At 40.4% G+C, this 17,909-nt stretch overlaps 1 protein-coding gene across 2 annotated transcripts in view; it reads right to left on the bottom strand.

The window, feature by feature from the left end:
- Positions 1-17,909, bottom strand: part of GAREM1 (GRB2 associated regulator of MAPK1 subtype 1) — a 505,367-nt gene that overhangs the window by 388,900 nt on the left and 98,558 nt on the right. The window contains exon 2 of one of the 2 annotated variants that reach the window (XM_069220090.1): positions 6,410-6,499. The exons of the other annotated variant lie outside the window; for it this stretch is intronic. Within the exon in view, the coding sequence (XP_069076191.1) occupies positions 6,410-6,499 (90 nt within the window). The remainder of the gene's footprint in view (positions 1-6,409; positions 6,500-17,909) is intronic. 2 annotated transcript variants of the gene reach the window in all.

The following is a 17,909-nucleotide window of genomic DNA, read 5'->3' on the forward strand; positions in this document are numbered from 1 at the left end:
GCCATCCCCTTGGATGTAAAGTGCTTGCATGACAGTGTTAAGGGGGGTAAGAGGGCCCGTGTCTCGAACCGGAAGATCGTTCCAAGCACTTGTTTGATTTAAACTGAAGTTAGAAACTGGCCTGGAGGGATCATCTAGTCCTAAGTTTCTCAAATGTTAGCAGTTCCCCAGCTGAAAAAAACTAATCAGAGATATTAATAATTCCCTGTTTGGACCATGTGTCTATGCATGATTGGGATACGGTGCTATTGAAGGCTACAAAGCCCAAGTGAGGGATTTGCATTTTCTCTAATAAGTGGGTGGCAATCCATATGAACAGGAAAGAGAGTTCAACTCCTCTCGGGAGGGTCTACACAGGGTCCATATCATCACCGCTTGAATCTATCACTTTCTTCCCAAATCATTTGCCTTGAAAGTCACCTTCAAGAAATCCGCTCTCCCCTTAAATCCAGACACCTATCCTTCTCTTGTTTGTGATAGATTATTGGGAGCACCACAACCAGTCCCTACTTATTAGCTGTTTCTGTCAGCATCTTCATGCTGTCTTTCCTTATCAGACAGTTCTACCTCTGTCACTCAGTTCATGCCCTATTCCAAATCTATTAGATTAACATATAATAAGAGCAGGATCTACCCAACACATTTGCTCCGTAGCAGACCAGAAATCCATGCTTGGTTGGGACTTGACAAAACCTGATAAAGAATTAAGTACACTCCTGTCCAAAAACGTAAACAACGACAGGTCTTCCACCAGCCTGCTTCAAACATGAAGAACAACCATTAATTCAGTACTGATATGCGGAAAAAACACAAAAAGATAGCTAAGACTAACACCAAACGTTTTCAAGTGACTTATAGGGCAATATATTTCTTCTCTGATTCCATTGATGCACCTTCTTACTGTCATCAGAGCATTATAAATGAATGATGTCAAAACCTCAACTTGAACAGCTTTATACGGGTGAACCCCTAATATGTTTTTTAAAATGAGTCGGTAACCTATTGGTGATGTAATTTTTCATATTTATACCTACTGGCACACCAAGGAGATGAGTTCAGTTCTTTAAAAGTTGGCAATCAACAGAGGAATAGTTAGGGCTATGATTTCAGTTCTGCACAGAAGGTTCAGGCTGGGGATTAGAGTGAATTATGCAACCCATACTGTCAGCGAATCCTTCCTATCTGCCTTTCCACATCTTAGGGTTATAGCTTCATAGTAGTAGTATGGGTGCGCTCGCTTCCCTTTCTTCTTCATAGTATCCAAAGTTGACTTTTCGAAATATTTTCCCATAGATTTTTCTAATCTTATAGACATCATGGTGAAGGCTCATGGAACTCGTGAAGAAAGAAACACATCAAGATATGCTGCCATCCATGTTTATGCACTTGCTCCATGAAACAGATTTTGCACTGTTGATTATAAGTTATGATGTTAAGTGTTCCAGCAACCCACCCAAAAAGCAAAACTACTGATGTTCAGTGATTTTCTGAGCCCCTGGGTATGATTACAAAACAAAATGCATGTATGAATGTTACAGGGATAGATCTCAAAAGCAAAGCTTAGTGTCAGTAATGCTTACTAATACAAAATGCCTCCCTTTAGTTGTCCACATGATGAACAACTGAAGGGAGGCATTTTGTATGAGTAATTGATTGAAATGTATGAGCCAAAGTGGAGATATTAAATCGAGAGTGCAGACGTTGTGCTGTGAGCCACATACAAAGAGCGTGGTGGTTCTGTCAGACATATCACCAGTGTTGTTTTCTACCTCCGAATCACGCAGAGGCAAAACAGTGCACATGTGGGGCAGGTTGGTACATGCACTGATATTTTAACAAATCTCCTATTCACAGTGCCACACAATTTCCACAGCTTAAGATCTGGCTTGAGTGTTGAACTGAACACTTTTCCCGTTCCCCTTCTCTCAACTTTGAACACACTCCTCTCCCAGCCTGCAAATGGCTGGGCTAGGAACAGCAAGACCTATGATAGGGTGGAATCCGAGGATAAGAGGAGTATCGTGCTCATTTAGTCCTCCTCCTCTCCAGTTAAGACATGATTGTGTCAGACAGGATCGCTGTTGGCCTCCAGAGTTAATGCCCTCCCCACGATCAAAATAGGTTTGTAAAATCTAGCAGGAAGGCTGCATGAGTGGAGATGAGGGATGGATTGTCTTTTAAGGTTGAGACTGGCCCATTTGGGTAATCCATCAATCAAAACCATTATATTTACTGCAATTACCAAAAATGTGATCGGCAGTAGCATCTTGCAAAATTTCTTACTTTAGCCTAGGGTCCCAGAGGAGTTCACCTGGACCAAGACTGTTAATGCTCTAAAGTAATTTCAATAAGTGCGTGAAGGAGGAGATTTCCTTTCAAACATTAAAAATAATGGTCTTTGGCAGGTCAACTAGCATCATTCAGATAACCATAGATTTTATAAATATATCTCAGTTTTGTGTGTGGCAGTAATGTGGCTATTTCAAATTATTTTTCAACACGTTTTATTAAAACAGTGCCATTGAACATCATTGCTAACTGCAGAGGGGAAGCAATAATTCCTCTTTCAGTATGCAAAAACCAAGATGTTTTTAAGGAGCGTGCTTATGTTATAAATAAATAAGGCATTAAACACAAGGCTTGGGGGACAAGCTAATGATATATTCGCAAGAAAAATACCAGCTGGTGACGTACGAAACAAAATAACTTTCTGTGCCCAAAACTGATGCATCTCAGACATGTGCAGACTCTCATTGTTGGAAACAACAACCAAACTAATTTCTGACCATTTTCCAACCTGAGGTAGGGGATGTTGTTCACAACATACTTCTATTTCATACTGAGCAGCCAAATTTCCATAGTAACCTGACAGACTGGGACGAAAGGGACATGTGCTTTGAGGGAGGAAGCTCTTCCCACGCGTCTATTTTCTCAGCAGTTGAGAACATGAAGTGCCAGACCCATGCGGATCTAACTATTTAGCTAAGGGTGCATGTGGATCCCAAGTAATACAACTACTTTGTCTTTCATCAATGCAGAGTCTTGTTAAAACAGGATTCAATCCTAGTACTAGAGTTATGATAATTTGGCTCGGTCAGCTAATGTAAGAGTGGGTAGATTTTATTTTCCTTTTTTGCCTAACGCATTGCAAGGCTGTTCTAAATCCTAGAAGTACCTGCAAGACTGAGTAGAGTTTAGAACAAAGCAACTGGATTCATAAATAACTTAGAGACATGCTTAGTCAAGGTACATGAATGATGATACACTCAATATGCATGCTGAGTACATGCCAAATAGGGTTATATTTAACTGTAAAGGTCAATTAAAGTATCTGGAAGTTCTGACTTGAAAATAAAAGTCTAAGGAAGTGTGAGGTGCATTAGACTCTCAATGTAATCGGCTTTCCATTGCTAATATATTATTTTTACATCTGATGCCATCCTACAATGCCTGTTTTTTCCCAATGTACGACAAGGATGCCAAAAAGAGGACAGGTCAGGCCAGAAGATCATCCTTCCTAACAGATAGAATACAAGCTGTCAGTCTGAGACCCTTACTTCAGACGCCCAAAAACGAATCTCTGGAGCCCCTAGAGGTTCATCACTCAGCCCCACCCTCTTCAACACATTCATGATCCCTCTGGCTAATGTCATCCTGCACACACAACAACAACTCCTATGCAGAAGATATGCAACTCATAAGCTCCCTCATGGACAAGACCTCCAACACAAGAAACAAGTGTAACGCCTGCATGACCGAAATCGCTAACTGAATGAAAGCAAACTCTCTCAAGCTCAAAACCGACAAGACAGAAGTGGTGATATCACCATGAAATGCGGACTCTTGCCCAGAACCCATACCAGAACCCTAAGAATGATCATCAAAAGCTAACTGGGCATGCCTGCACAAGTCAACACCATCACTGCATCCTGCTTCCACATCCTGAAGACACTGAGGAAGATCTTCAAATGGCTCCCAAGCAACACAAAAATAATTATCCTTCACGCTCTCGTCACCAACAAGTTCAACTATGGGAAACACCCTTTAGGCCAGGATCACCAGGCAACTCACAAGGCTACAGACCATTCAGACTAAGCCTAAACTTCCCACACAGAATTCAAATTACAACCCACCTCAGGGAAATACACATGCTTACAATACAAAAACGTGCTGAATTTGAACTCCTCACACACACACACACACTCAAGGAACTCCACAACTTAGGCCCCACCTACCTGAAAAGCTGAATCTCCTTCCACCAACCATCCATACACCCCCGCTCTGCAGGTCCCCTACTAGCCAACATCTCATGCATACATATAACCATATCAAAAGGACAAGCGTTCTCTTACATCACCCCTAAAGAGTGGAAGACCTCCTTCTCCACATCAGAGCCTCCTCTCTTCTTGAATTTCGCAAGAAGCTAAAAACCTGGCTTTTCAAGTAACCAACGAACCATGGGTAGGGCTAGGCACACACACCTACACAGTTCCAGGATACCCTTGCGAGTGAAAGTGCACTTTAAAAATACACCTAACATAACACACTACACTACAGAATCAGCTAATAAATCTATCACAAGCGAGACATGTTTACTTTTCAAAGGGGCTGTCTGAAAACCACTCAACAGGAGTAGAATCCACAGGTGTAGAAAGCAGAAACATTGGGGTAGCCATTGATCTAGCCATTCCCTGCACCTTTTCACTTTCAATAAAATGCATGACAATGGAAGCTCAAACATGCACTACTTTTTTTAAATAAAATTATTTAGGAAATGTTTGATGTACGTAAATGACAGTCTTGCTCTCCTATTCTGCAGACATCTCCATTATAATTTTACACATATATAATCTGGATTGATACGACTATGGTAGTAAAAGAGCAAGACTCATTCCTGGCAAAAACGGCGTTGGTCTACACCAAATAAAAAACACAAGAATACAAAAAATACAAACTGATGTTCCATGTTTATGATGGCAACACTCCCTATTGTACAAAATTTAACAAAAATTAATCTAGAAGAAAACCCGGAGTGAAATGTTATGCTGTAAGTAAAATCCCATCCTCTGCAATAAACCTCCAGTTTACCAGTGATGTGTGTATAATTGTTTGAGCTTATCTCTGTAAACAGTTAGGAGGCACTTGGAAAATGTCTTTCCCTCCAGTACAGCATGTGCCACCCACATTTTCTATGCCACCGAGTAATCCAGGATAGTTAACAAACCAACCCAACTAAGAAATATTTGAAACCTTCATAACAAACAGCTAACACGAAGTGCGATTTCTCCGACTTTTGTGGCTAATCATTCGGTCCGCTGAATGTTGCCATAGCACAATCAATAAGAATTATAGCAGCAGATCTGTTGACTGAGCAACAGATCCAAAGAATCAGCCATACAGACTACGTTTGGTTTCAGTAGATTTAATTTTCTTTACACAATCCATATTTAGCACGCCAGTTGATTGGGTAGGCAGGACCCGGGAAATATTAACAAAACGAAATATTGAACCCCTTCATGTGCTAGGCTATTCTTCCAAGCAGAATCTGGTGCCATGGTGGGTTGCTGTCACAACTTAGTCTGGGAGCCTGTCTGCTTTCAGAAGACAGCGTCCTCCTCACGGTAACCTTCACTTAACTTTTTATATTTGGACACTTGGGGACACTTGTCAGCGTTTGGCAGATTCCGTCAGTCTGATTTGCGCAGGACGTCGAGTTCATGGGATGCAGCTGAAAAGGAGCAGGGTCGTAGGAACGGAAATTTAAACCCCGTAGCACAGAACATACGCGGCAGCTCTGATTGCAAGCGTTAATAAAAGCTACACTTGTCGTTAAATTGCGCGGCAGAGGAAAAGGTCAAAGGTAACAGACGAACACGTCAGCAGCCTTTGTATCTAAACCACCAAAAACCAAAGATATTTTTCAGTGATGTGAACTTGGGATGCGTGAGAGACACAACCCCTTCACGTGCCCACGCGCCTCCTCATTTGCTGACGGTTATTCGTTGTTGCGGAGGTGATGAGAGGCCACAAAACCGGTTCGGCTCAGTGACTACCACAGGAAGCGCGGACTGCGCCACAGTTACCACGCGCCCGAGCAGGCCCAACCACTTTGTAGAGAATTCTCTATGGCTACGGAACAATGCACCCCGTAAATACAGGTGTGCGAACAACAAATATATATATATATATTCTTGAAATGTTTTCACAGCAGCAAAAGAGCATACATTTCAGACTTAGTGCAGGAGAAATAAAGGAGACATAGGTTGTAGGCAGGCCAAGACTAAGTGCCGGGCTCACTCACAAAAAAACATCACCTGTTCTTTAGCCTTGAAGCAAACAATTAAGTTTACGTTCTCCTCCTGTCCCAAACCGCAGTACATTATTTTGCTTGGCTCAACCTAGCTCCTACCTCTTAGGGATGTTTCTGTCTCTTTTCTGTTTCCTTCCACTTCTTCAGGTACGATATTATTCATGCACTCATTCAGCCAAAAGTGAGAACCTGAAAAGTGTATTCGTAGAAGTTAGCTGTAGACTAAGGTCCAAGAGTTCTTCCCATAGCGGGAACTCAATGTGCGTTGTAACATTCTAATAAAACAGGTACAATTAACTATTTAGGGACAAACTAGCATAGAATATACACGACTGCGTCCTTGGTATGAGACAAATCTTGGTTCCCACATGATGAAAACACAAAAATATCAACATCCAGTCTCCCAGATTTTACCAGTTTGTCATTTGCACACCATCTAACCAGGCCCACCCAACTGAAGAACACACATTCATTACAATCGAATATTATTCAGCGAAGTGTTTGGACAGTATCAACATCAAGAAACCATTATTCGGCTAAAGAAAAGAGCCTTAGAAATATAAACTACATATTATGTACAACAAAATCATAGGCAGAGTAACAAGGCTCTGGTTTATGCAGTTTAGCGATCTAAAGCTCATGAAGTGCAAAAGTCTGAAGCACAAAGATACGAAGGGAAAACAAATCAACAATACACTTAAATCTACATGGAAACTCTAGCCATTGCAAAACGTCCAGCTGGAGTCCTATAATGTGTATATAATCGACACACAGTCCAATGAGAAAGAAAAGATAATTAACTTCACCCAGAAGACACGTCTTTGATGGATGAACACTTTGTACAATATCCATTGTAGACAGGAGAGGATTTCCAGAGCTTTTGAAAATGGTTTATTTCATCAATGGGTTTGTCCTTGGATATAATCTCTCTGAACAATTCTATACAAGCCACCCTCAAAAGACTATCGTGTTAATTTTCTGGGGCCAGAACACCTGAAATCTAATTGCAGGTCGTGGGAAGGGTAGATCAGTGCCACTACACGTCGGATGTTTTCGGTCAAACCAATAGTCATTCATCCCCAAGCCTTTTGTCTGTCGCCCATTATTTGTAGTTACATTTTCTGGCCAGACTGTTTTTGTGCCTCTCAATCACTCATTTGCACTTTCATGTTTCTTCCCTTTCACCCTTCATTGCCATCATACCACGAAACGCCCTTCTTCAGAATGTGCGTTTTCAATTTAGTGTGATATCATGCTGCTGACTACTGAAATGTCCCAGTATACTTTACATTCTTCAATACTTTATACACCTGATATGCTATGAGTTTGTTGCAATCTTTTAGATTTTTCTGTCACCGGTATAGCTGTAACTTTTTATTCGCCGGCATGGTAACTTTAAAAATCACGATTTCTAGAACTGCTGAGCAAGCACCAAACACCTAATGGAAAGAAGGGACTGAATAATCAAAGTTTAAGTGCACACGTTTTCAAGTGAAAAACATTTTCTGGCTATGGCTCGATCCACTAGTTCCAAAGTTAACAATTATCAAATGAGTTTCACAAATGTGTTCTAGGACTTTGCACAAGAAGGAAGCAGTCTTGTGTGCTTTAGAGTGTTGCAGTAAGTTAGGAACTATCGTTTAAGCTGAATATGCCCCAAGGTAATAGTGCAAGAGTGACACTGTTTTTTTTTTTTTATATAGTTAATGGATGAGAGTCAATTTATAAACTTTGTTTTAGAGATAGTTTTTTGCAAGCACCAATATCAAATTCAAATAAACTTTTACTCTTTGCCCCTTTCGCACTTTGATCCTATTGCAATGTTCCTTGCGTCATCATTTAAAGGAATGATAGTATTTGAGGATCAAAGATCGACATGAGATTCAGAAATGGCGTACAAAGTTAAAGTAAACTCACGAGAATAAACAGTGAAGCTCCTTGCTCAACCAAAAGATTATAACAATCACCTTTTGTTAATATAAACATTGAAGGATAATTCAGACTTGTGCAGGTCTAATAAAGAATCGCCAAAGATGCACATGTACAATAAACTGAGATGTTGCGCGATTCAATATTCAAAATGATGATTGGAGAACCTGGCACACAAGCCAACTCCAAGGGCACTGAAGCTGTGACATCCTAGAGTTTACTTAGAACAGTGCATTGTGGGATAGTTTTCAGTAAGCCAAAAAGGCTGTGCTGCCAAAAAAGTGAAGGTTTACCCTTGGGAACCTTTCCCTTTCCAGTTAGGCAGGCCCAGGAGTCTAGGAGTCCCACCCACTCAGTGGCTAGTGAATCCTATAAATGTGGTACCTAACCCACAATTCATTAAAACATTCTGGACTAGGGAAGCCACCTTTCTTTGCTGGCCTCCATACAAAAACACTGCCCAGGCCGGTAAAATCTACTAAGGTGGCAACCCTACTCCGGACCTGTGGATGAACAGAAGGCTGGACTTGACAGTGCAACAGTCACCTGCCCTTTTAACCTACGCCAACATTATTCTACATTTCATGTAAACAAATACAAATCCATTACCACACTCTCTACTTTTAATGCTTCAAATTAACACATAATATTCATTTAAAGACAGACCTATTGGCATTGCCAGTGCATGTTTTTAAGGTTGTATTTTTCAGTCAGTTAACAATTTCTTTTGCAGCACCACATTACAGGCATGGTTCAGGCCTTGAAAAGCATAATGGCTTTCATGTTAACACAGCCAAATCAGGAAATTATGCTTTCAGCTACTGGCTGCACGATCTTCCATACAACCCACACTATGGCCCCCTAAAATGTGGAAGGGAGCATGTAGGCACAGCCTGGAGCACACACTTCACAATGATAGTAAGTGTGTCTCCAACATCAACACCAGATTCATTGACCTGAATACTTTGACTGCATAATTTAAGAAATTAATCTGTCCACTTCAGAGAAAGAATGCCTAAAAACATATGGCAGTTCTCCAACAACAACCTGATCAGCAAGGCACCAAAAAGCAACCCTAAGGGCCTTTTTAAAACCTTGACAGAGGGGTTGCCTTCATCACAAATGCAACCAATATACAGTCCACCGTATTACGATCTCCATAGAATATAATGGGATTATAATACAGCATACAGTATATCCATCACATTTGTAATGGAGGAAACCCCTCTGTCAAGGTCATAATAAGGCCCTAAATTTTAAACAGGTGTTCCCTGACTCAACTTTTAATAGTTATGACCATGCTCAAACGTCCTCTTTCAGAGACTTGAAGGTGAAATTAAAAAATTCAGATTGCAATGCATTTAAAACAAGAAACCTTAGCTCGAACCATACGTTTACCACAACATTTGGAAAAGTGAACTGAAATTTAATTTAGTGGGGTCAGCCATTACCATTGGAGCCAATGGGATTAATGTTAGTCTTTTGGAAAAATGTAATCTATTAGAACAAACATTAGCACAGACAATCTGTCTCGCATTCGCGATCTACTGGCTTTGGCAATTCCTTTTCGCTATGTTCTTTTGTCTTGAGAACTTTCCCTGACATTGTGCAGGCTGCTGAAGTTAGCGACATTCTGCTGGCGCATTTATGTGTCAAAATGCAAGCATGCAGCATAGGAAAGATTCAAGAACCATTTGCTTAAATTTTTTATTTAATGGCGGATGACACTTGGAATGGTAAATACATAAGTAATGATTTATTTTTAGTATGAAAGTGTACATAAAAAAAATAGCCTGCAGGGGTAGGGGATTAACAGCGAAGCGAATGGGGAGAGTGGGTGGAGGCGAGGAGGGGAAAAGCACTACACAAGTGAAAGGGTGACCTGGAGAGTGGGGGAGAATTACACATGGACAGAAGAACAAGGAACATGGGGGCAAAGGAGATTCACATGAGAGAGGAAGAAGCACGACAGTGAAAGCAATATGGGGATGGGGAAGAGGCACACAAGGGCGAGACCAACAGAGTGTGAGGCAGTGTGGGAAGAGATGAAAAAGAAACACTGAGGAGAGTGTGGATTTTGGAGTAGCAAACAGTGCAAAAAGGACATAGCTGGAAAAGACATCCACTCTCCTGGAGTGCTTAGCCAAAAGGAAAAAAAGCTCCATAACATGAGCAGTGGAAGGAGAGAAGTAGCCAATTTGAGAGATAGCAAAGAATCTCCAGGGCAGGTTAAAACACAAGATGGACATGGAAAGCTATCAAGTGAGAAGAAAGCAAATGAGATTGACAATATAGCCAACTAATGTCAAGCAATGTGTTCAATGTGTTGTTGCAAGCCCAAGTAAGTTCTTGGCAAGCACACAATAGGTCTTTTGTAACCCAGGAGCTTGGGCTGTCTGGTAGGGTCGACCTAAAAACAGCAAAGTTCCCTTGGGAGACATTAATCAGAACCTAGGACCTTCACAGCTCCAGATGTTGATGCAAAGTGTCCCCAGTAAAGAAGAAAAACAGGAAGACAAAAGCTTCAGGTCGGAGACATACTTCAGGCACCCAATTATCAAGATACGGTGCTGTCGAATTAGGCTGAAGCAGTAATCACACACTGTAAAGACAGGTCTTGCCTTTAGGAGACTTTTACAGACTATTCTCCCACTCTCTGGGCCCTCACAGCTGCCAGCAATTAATATGGGGCCCCACTGCATGGCTGTTACTGGGTTTGTAATTTAGTTAGGAAACTAGCTAGTCCAATTCTTGTAACAGGCCTTCAGGAGAATGGAAACTGAAGATAAATGATAACCACTGTATCTTCAGTCAAAGAAGCACGAAAGTTAAATAGTCTTCATTTCTCAACGCAGCTCCAAGTGACAGTAGTCCCAATTTAACAAAGAACAGGGAACAAACAGATCGAACCTTGCTGGTGCACATTTTAAAAGAGTGACTGGAGTTAATCCTAAGCTTTTCATACAATGTACAGTCACAACATTTTAAGGCAAGTGGTTTTTCTGGTAAGGTAAGTATCAAAGGTCAGCTCTTTTCAATTTCCACTGTAGCCAAGAACTCTGCCTTGGAGCAACCATTTTTTTGCTCCCTTCCATCAACTTCAATTAGGAATTTGGTAGTGTCTAGAAATAGGGGAAAAGCATCACAGTCTGGGCTTGGAGCCAACGGCCTTCTTTGGTCCTTCTCATACAAAAGATTTAACAGTTGGCTAGTAGTGCATCTTGGGCATGGTCCAGTGCAAACTTATACTGAGGAAATGAAGGAAAACGCATTAAGACACACTACCTATTACAAGTCAAACACTGACATGGTTTTCTGTATTTGAGCTGAGCAATCTACTGTACATTTTTATCATCTATTAACAATTATAATTCAGAAGCAAGAACTCCAAAATTGAAAATTCCTTAAAATGTGGACCAGACCTTCATATTTTCAAAAGCATTGGTCTGGTCCATACAGTTCGTTTTTTAGAAATATTTTTATTTGACACAATCCAACAGTGCACCCTGCCTCATAATACAAATCTTCCCCACACTATGTAAACCATCATCATATTGTCTTTATTCGGTCATTAAAAAATAATCATGAAAGCACATAAAACAAATCAAAACATACATAAGGCCATAAATAAGGTCAAGACATTATAAAAGCACCAATAATAAATCATGAACATAAAAAGAAAATCTCTTCACCCACATCTCAAAAGATAAGAGTTTATGTATGGGAAGGTACATACTAAAAAATAAATCTGAGGGGAATTTAGCATTTTGAGGTATAATAGAAAGGGTTTGCTTCTTGCAAATGTAAGGCCTTTAAGTACAGGAATTAAAAAGTTCCTTGCAAATGGTTGATAAAATTAAAAAAAAAAAAAGTCTAACCTGTATCTCGGGAGGTTTCATCGCATGGGCAACGTAAAATAGAAGCAGAATCATACTCGCCCAAGCAGACAATTGGCATCTAACGGTTCCCAATCTAAATCTTGTAACAACATCCTATCCTTCATGTTAGCTACCCATTCCAGATATGGTTCCATGCCAGAGGTGGCTTGAATTAAAATATCTTCTTAGTTAAAAGATTTTAATAGCTCTACCCTCTCCCTTTTTCATTATCTGTGGTCCAACTAAGCCACCATCTATCCATTTTGTTTAGGTCCAATGGCTTGAGGAAAAAGAAGGCCTACCAAATTTGTTACAGATTAACTTAATGTAACAGAGCCAGATAATGGTATCCCAAATAACAAGATGGACAGTATTAAAGTATTTTGCTATGCGAAGTGTGTATGTTACACCACACTAAATACCATAATAAAAGAGGAGCTATGTTGATCTGGTCCTCAACACGGTCAAGACTGAGCTCCAGGTGTATGGCACAATTGTGCCTGCTTATAGGGATGCTTAACATGTGCCTACAGACCTTATTTGCCTCAACCTGCAGGCAATTGGATTTTTTTTATACCCCCAAACTTCAACCTTAAGTTAAGGTCGGGGGACATTTCCTTTTATAAACTTTTAAAAGTAGGAAATTAGTTTCCTACCTAGTGTGGATAGTAAATTAAATAAAAAACCCATAGACTGCAAAAAAACACCATCTCCTCATGGAAATTCAGGGGACCGAATTGCTCAACGTGTCAAAGGTAACCCCGAGATAATGAAACTCTTGAGTCCTTGCTATGGATTAGCCCTTGATGAACCGGCAACGTCAATTGAGATTTTTATAAGAAACCATGATAACCGCGTTTGACAAATTTGTCTCCAAATTTAGCTTGCTCATTAAGTCTACTAAGTGTCTAATAAAAACAATAAAATGTAAAAGCCATTTTGGGCCAAATGTATGAACATATTTTCCCATAGACACAAAATGGGTAAAACCCTTTGATACATCTGGCCCATTATGTCTTGATAGGACTACGGCACTGGCCCATTAGAGGAAAATGGAAAGGCTTGTTCTTAATTACAGGAATGTTCCGGCCTTTATTGCGCGATGCAGTATATCTATATATATATATATATCTAGATATATATATCTAGATATATATATATATATATATATATATATATCTAGATATATATATATATATAGATATATATATATATAAAAATATTCAGCTTTGATATTAATGAGTTTTTTGGGTTCATTGAGAACATGGTTGTTGTTCAATAATAAAATTAATCCTCAAAAATACAACTTGCCTAATAATTCTGCACTCCCTGTATATATATATATAGTAAAATTAATCCTCAAAAATACAACTTGCCTAATAATTCTGCACTCCCTGTATATATATATATAGATATATATATACAGGGAGTGCAGAATTATTAGGCAAGTTGTATTTTTGAGGATTAATTTTATTATTGAACAACAACCATGTTCTCAATGAACCCAAAAAACTCATTAATATCAAAGCTGAATATTTTTGGAAGTAGTTTTTAGTTTGTTTATAGTTTTAGCTATGGTAGGGGGATATCTGTGTGTGCAGGTGACTATTACTGTGCATAATTATTAGGCAACTTAACAAAAAACAAATATATACCCATTTCAATTATTTATTATTACCAGTGAAACCAATATAACATCTCAACATTCACAAATATACATTTCTGACATTCAAAAACAAAACAAAAACAAATCAGTGACCAATATAGCCACCTTTCTTTGCAAGGACACTCAAAAGCCTGCCATCCATGGATTCTGTCAGTGTTTTGATCTGTTCACCATCAACATTCCGTGCAGCAGCAACCACAGCCTCCCAGACACTGTTCAGAGAGGTGTACTGTTTTCCCTCCTTGTAAATCTCACATTTGATGATGGACCACAGGTACTCAATGGGGTTCAGATCAGGTGAACAAGGAGGCCATGTCATTAGATTTCCTTCTTTTATACCCTTTCTTGCCAGCCACGCTGTGGAGTACTTGGACGCGTGTGATGGAGCATTGTCCTGCATGAAAATCATGTTTTTCTTGAAGGATGCAGACTTCTTCCTGTACCACTGCTTGAAGAAGGTGTCTTCCAGGAACTGGCAGTAGGACTGGGAGTTGAGCTTGACTCCATCCTCAACCCGAAAAGGCCCCACAAGCTCATCTTTGATGATACCAGCCCAAACCAGTACTCCACCTCCACCTTGCTGGCGTCTGAGTCGGACTGGAGCTCTCTGCCCTTTACCAATCCAGCCACGGGCCCATCCATCTGGCCCATCAAGACTCACTCTCATTTCATCAGTCCATAAAACCTTAGAAAAATCAGTCTTGAGATATTTCTTGGCCCAGTCTTGACGTTTCAGCTTGTGTGTCTTGTTCAGTGGTGGTCGTCTTTCAGCCTTTCTTACCTTGGCCATGTCTCTGAGTATTGCACACCTTGTGCTTTTGGGCACTCCAGTGATGTTGCAGCTCTGAAATATGGCCAAACTGGTGGCAAGTGGCATCGTGGCAGCTGCACGCTTGACTTTTCTCAGTTCCTGGGCAGTAATTTTGCGCCTTGGTTTTTCCACACGCTTCTTGCGACCCTGTTGACTATTTTGAATGAAACGCTTGATTGTTCGATGATCACGCTTCAGAAGCTTTGCAATTTTAAGAGTGCTGCATCCCTCTGCAAGATATCTCACTATTTTTGACTTTTCTGAGCCTGTCAAGTCCTTCTTTTGACCCATTTTGCCAAAGGAAAGGAAGTTGCCTAATAATTATGCACACCTGATAAAGGGTGTTGATGTCATTAGACCACACCCCTTCTCATTACAGAGATGCACATCACCTAATATGCTTAATTGGTAGTAGGCTTTCGAGCCTATACAGCTTGGAGTAAGACAACATGCATAAAGAGGATGATGTGGTCAAAATACTCATTTGCCTAATAATTCTGCACTCCCTGTATATATACACACACACACACACACACACTAAAACACAGCTGTGCCAGACTCTCGCTAAATGACACAGAGCCTTTCCCATTCAAACCATGTATGATGGAGGATGAGAGATCAAAGTGAAGGGCTCACAGGAAATTCACCATTCCCTTTTCCAGCCTAATGTATCCAATATCACCCACAGCTTTAATTTGACGACACTAACAAAAGGTGCAGGAGAGGTGCATAAAGGCTAGGGAAATGGCAGTATGTTTGGTAACAGAATTTTTGCCTATGGTGTAAATGAAGGCACTGTTCCACTGTCCCTGACCCAGTCCTAATAAAATACGGAATTTGGGAGAGAATACTAGTTTCTGTATACCAGAACATTAGCCTATCAGGAATAAGTCTGCTTAATATTTTCACAGTTGAATCCAATAGAGAGAATGGCTGGTAACAGCTAGGGCTAAGGCAAATCCCTTTTTTTAAAGACTGGTACTATGATAGCAATAAGTCAGCACTGGGGAAGGCCAGATTTACACGCACCATTAATACAGTTTGTAAAAATTGACACCCTCAGCTAAGGATTTAATTTGTGTAGATCCATAGGCACCCTGTCCGGACCTGTAGGTTTGCTAGAGAGACTGTTGTTGATTGCCTCAATCACCTCCTCCAGTGAGAATTCTACGTCAAGTGGAAAATGGGGCGGAACCTGGTCGGGTACATCACTAATTATTACAGGTGCAGTACATTAAACTGAAGTGGACTACCCGTTGGTCTGGGCCTATGCTCACATCCAAACTGTTTGCTAGGGGGCTTGATAGTTTATTGCAATTGACAAAGTTTCAAATCATCTTAGTATCTTTTAACTTCCAAGAGCTCACACATGTCTATCTGGAGGACCAACTTCCCTTTTCTTTAGGGTTGCTTGTATTCCCTTCTACAAACAGGAATATCAGCTCTCTTCCTAGGGTCTACGCTTTCAGCTCTCTTCCTAGGGGTTATACAAAGGGCTGAATGGAGTTGCCTATTTGCAAGTCTACAAACACTTTAAAACTAAGATGGTTGATTATCGCTGACATTTCTCTGTGGCTTCATTAGAAAGGCCATTTTGTTATTCACGAATTTGATAAAGGTCTTATTAACGTAAGAGAAACTGGGCTTGGTTGAGACACACTAGAGAACAAGAGGCAAGGGGACTGTGCACACCTTGCGAATGTATATCCCATATTAGCTGTGTTCCGTACCAGCCTGCAACCATTCACTTTGGTTGTAATATTAGTACTAACCCCCATTATTTTCTTAAGTCTGTCTTTGGGTTATGTGAAGTGATAATAAGAAGATGATGATGATACCTAGAAATACCGAGGTGGATTACCTCCTTTTTAGTAGATGCCTTGTAATGAAGATATAGCCAATAACAGAATTAGAGTCTATGTAGCACGAGTGGTATGTGTTGTCCCTACAAGCTTTATGGCATTACAAAGGTCAAAATTCAAAAGACAAAGGTAGAGCATTCTGACCCTAGAACCACCCGGCTGTGCATAGGCTCACTTATCTCAAAAGTCTAACAAACTTACATCAGTGACCATGGAACGATCCCTAAGCTTAGTACAAAAGTCACAGGCAAACTTCAACTTAAATCCCCTTCCCCTATTACTGTACTTCTTAATAAGCTCTTTAATAGGGTCAAAAGAGCAGGCAGAAGTTAGGGTTATCCTTAGCTGAACATTATCATTATACAGAAGTCTCTGTTGCTTTGTTCACCAGGCCCATTCCCACCATAAGGCAGACTGACACATTGTCCACTCACCAGTCAGTCAGTCTCTGGCCCTCCTATGTAACTGGATGTTCCAGGAGGGTCCGCTGAGGATGGTGGACTATCTGACGACCTGGCTCCTTCACTTCCCATACCATCCAAGGATCCCCACTTTCTCAATCGTCTTAGGATAGCACCTTTTCTCAAACACCACTCATTCCACCTCCATGCAGGAGTTCATCTGGTTCTGTACCGCTGCCCCCCCCCCCCCTCGACACTTTGGTGAACTCTTTTGCCCATACAGATCTTAAACATATTTCTTCTGGTTTGTAAGGCATGAGGCAAGTAGATAGCACCTGTCACATGTGTGACAATAACTCAACACACTGGCAGACAAAACACAGGAAAAAGCGCATTTTCCAGTCATGTATATTTTTTTTTTTTTTTTTTTTTTTTTTAAGAATAGCATTGTACAAGTACAGGTTATGGGCCAAAATGCCAGGAACAGGTTTAGAAACACAGGCATCAGCCCCTACTGGAGGTCAAAAATTGACTGTAGGAAATATCAAATGTTTGGGAAATAAAACCAAGCCAGATAGGATCTTTACAGAAGCACTGACTTTCTGCTTTTAAGAGATCCCTCAGAGAAGCTGAATCTGATTGGAGTCTCAACTGGTTTGTTCTGCTCAGATTTGAATTCCACTAGCAAATTAGGATTTGCTCCGTCTCATTATACATGGGAAAAAATTCTAGGCCAAGTTGGTTTCTGAACGTTTTTGTTCTTTTGAAAATCATCTTACTGACTCATTGTGCACAGTTAAAAATATCATGCATTAATACTAACTCTGTAAGGCATTCATTAAGATTTCACATGAGAGATCAAGAATAAAACAACATTAGAATTTATTCAGCGACCCATATCCCTAGATCTTGTGACACAGTTCATAGACTGGATGCCATTATTTAGTCTAATTTTCATATAGATGTGTGCTGATAAAGAAAACAATGATGTGGTGAGTCATCAGGTCTCCTGCTGATTAATCACAGATAACTAAAAAAAAGCCCACAGGGTG

This window comes from Pleurodeles waltl, chromosome 2_2, assembly GCF_031143425.1.
Source record: "Pleurodeles waltl isolate 20211129_DDA chromosome 2_2, aPleWal1.hap1.20221129, whole genome shotgun sequence".
In the NCBI taxonomy this organism is placed as follows: Eukaryota; Metazoa; Chordata; class Amphibia; order Caudata; family Salamandridae; genus Pleurodeles; species Pleurodeles waltl.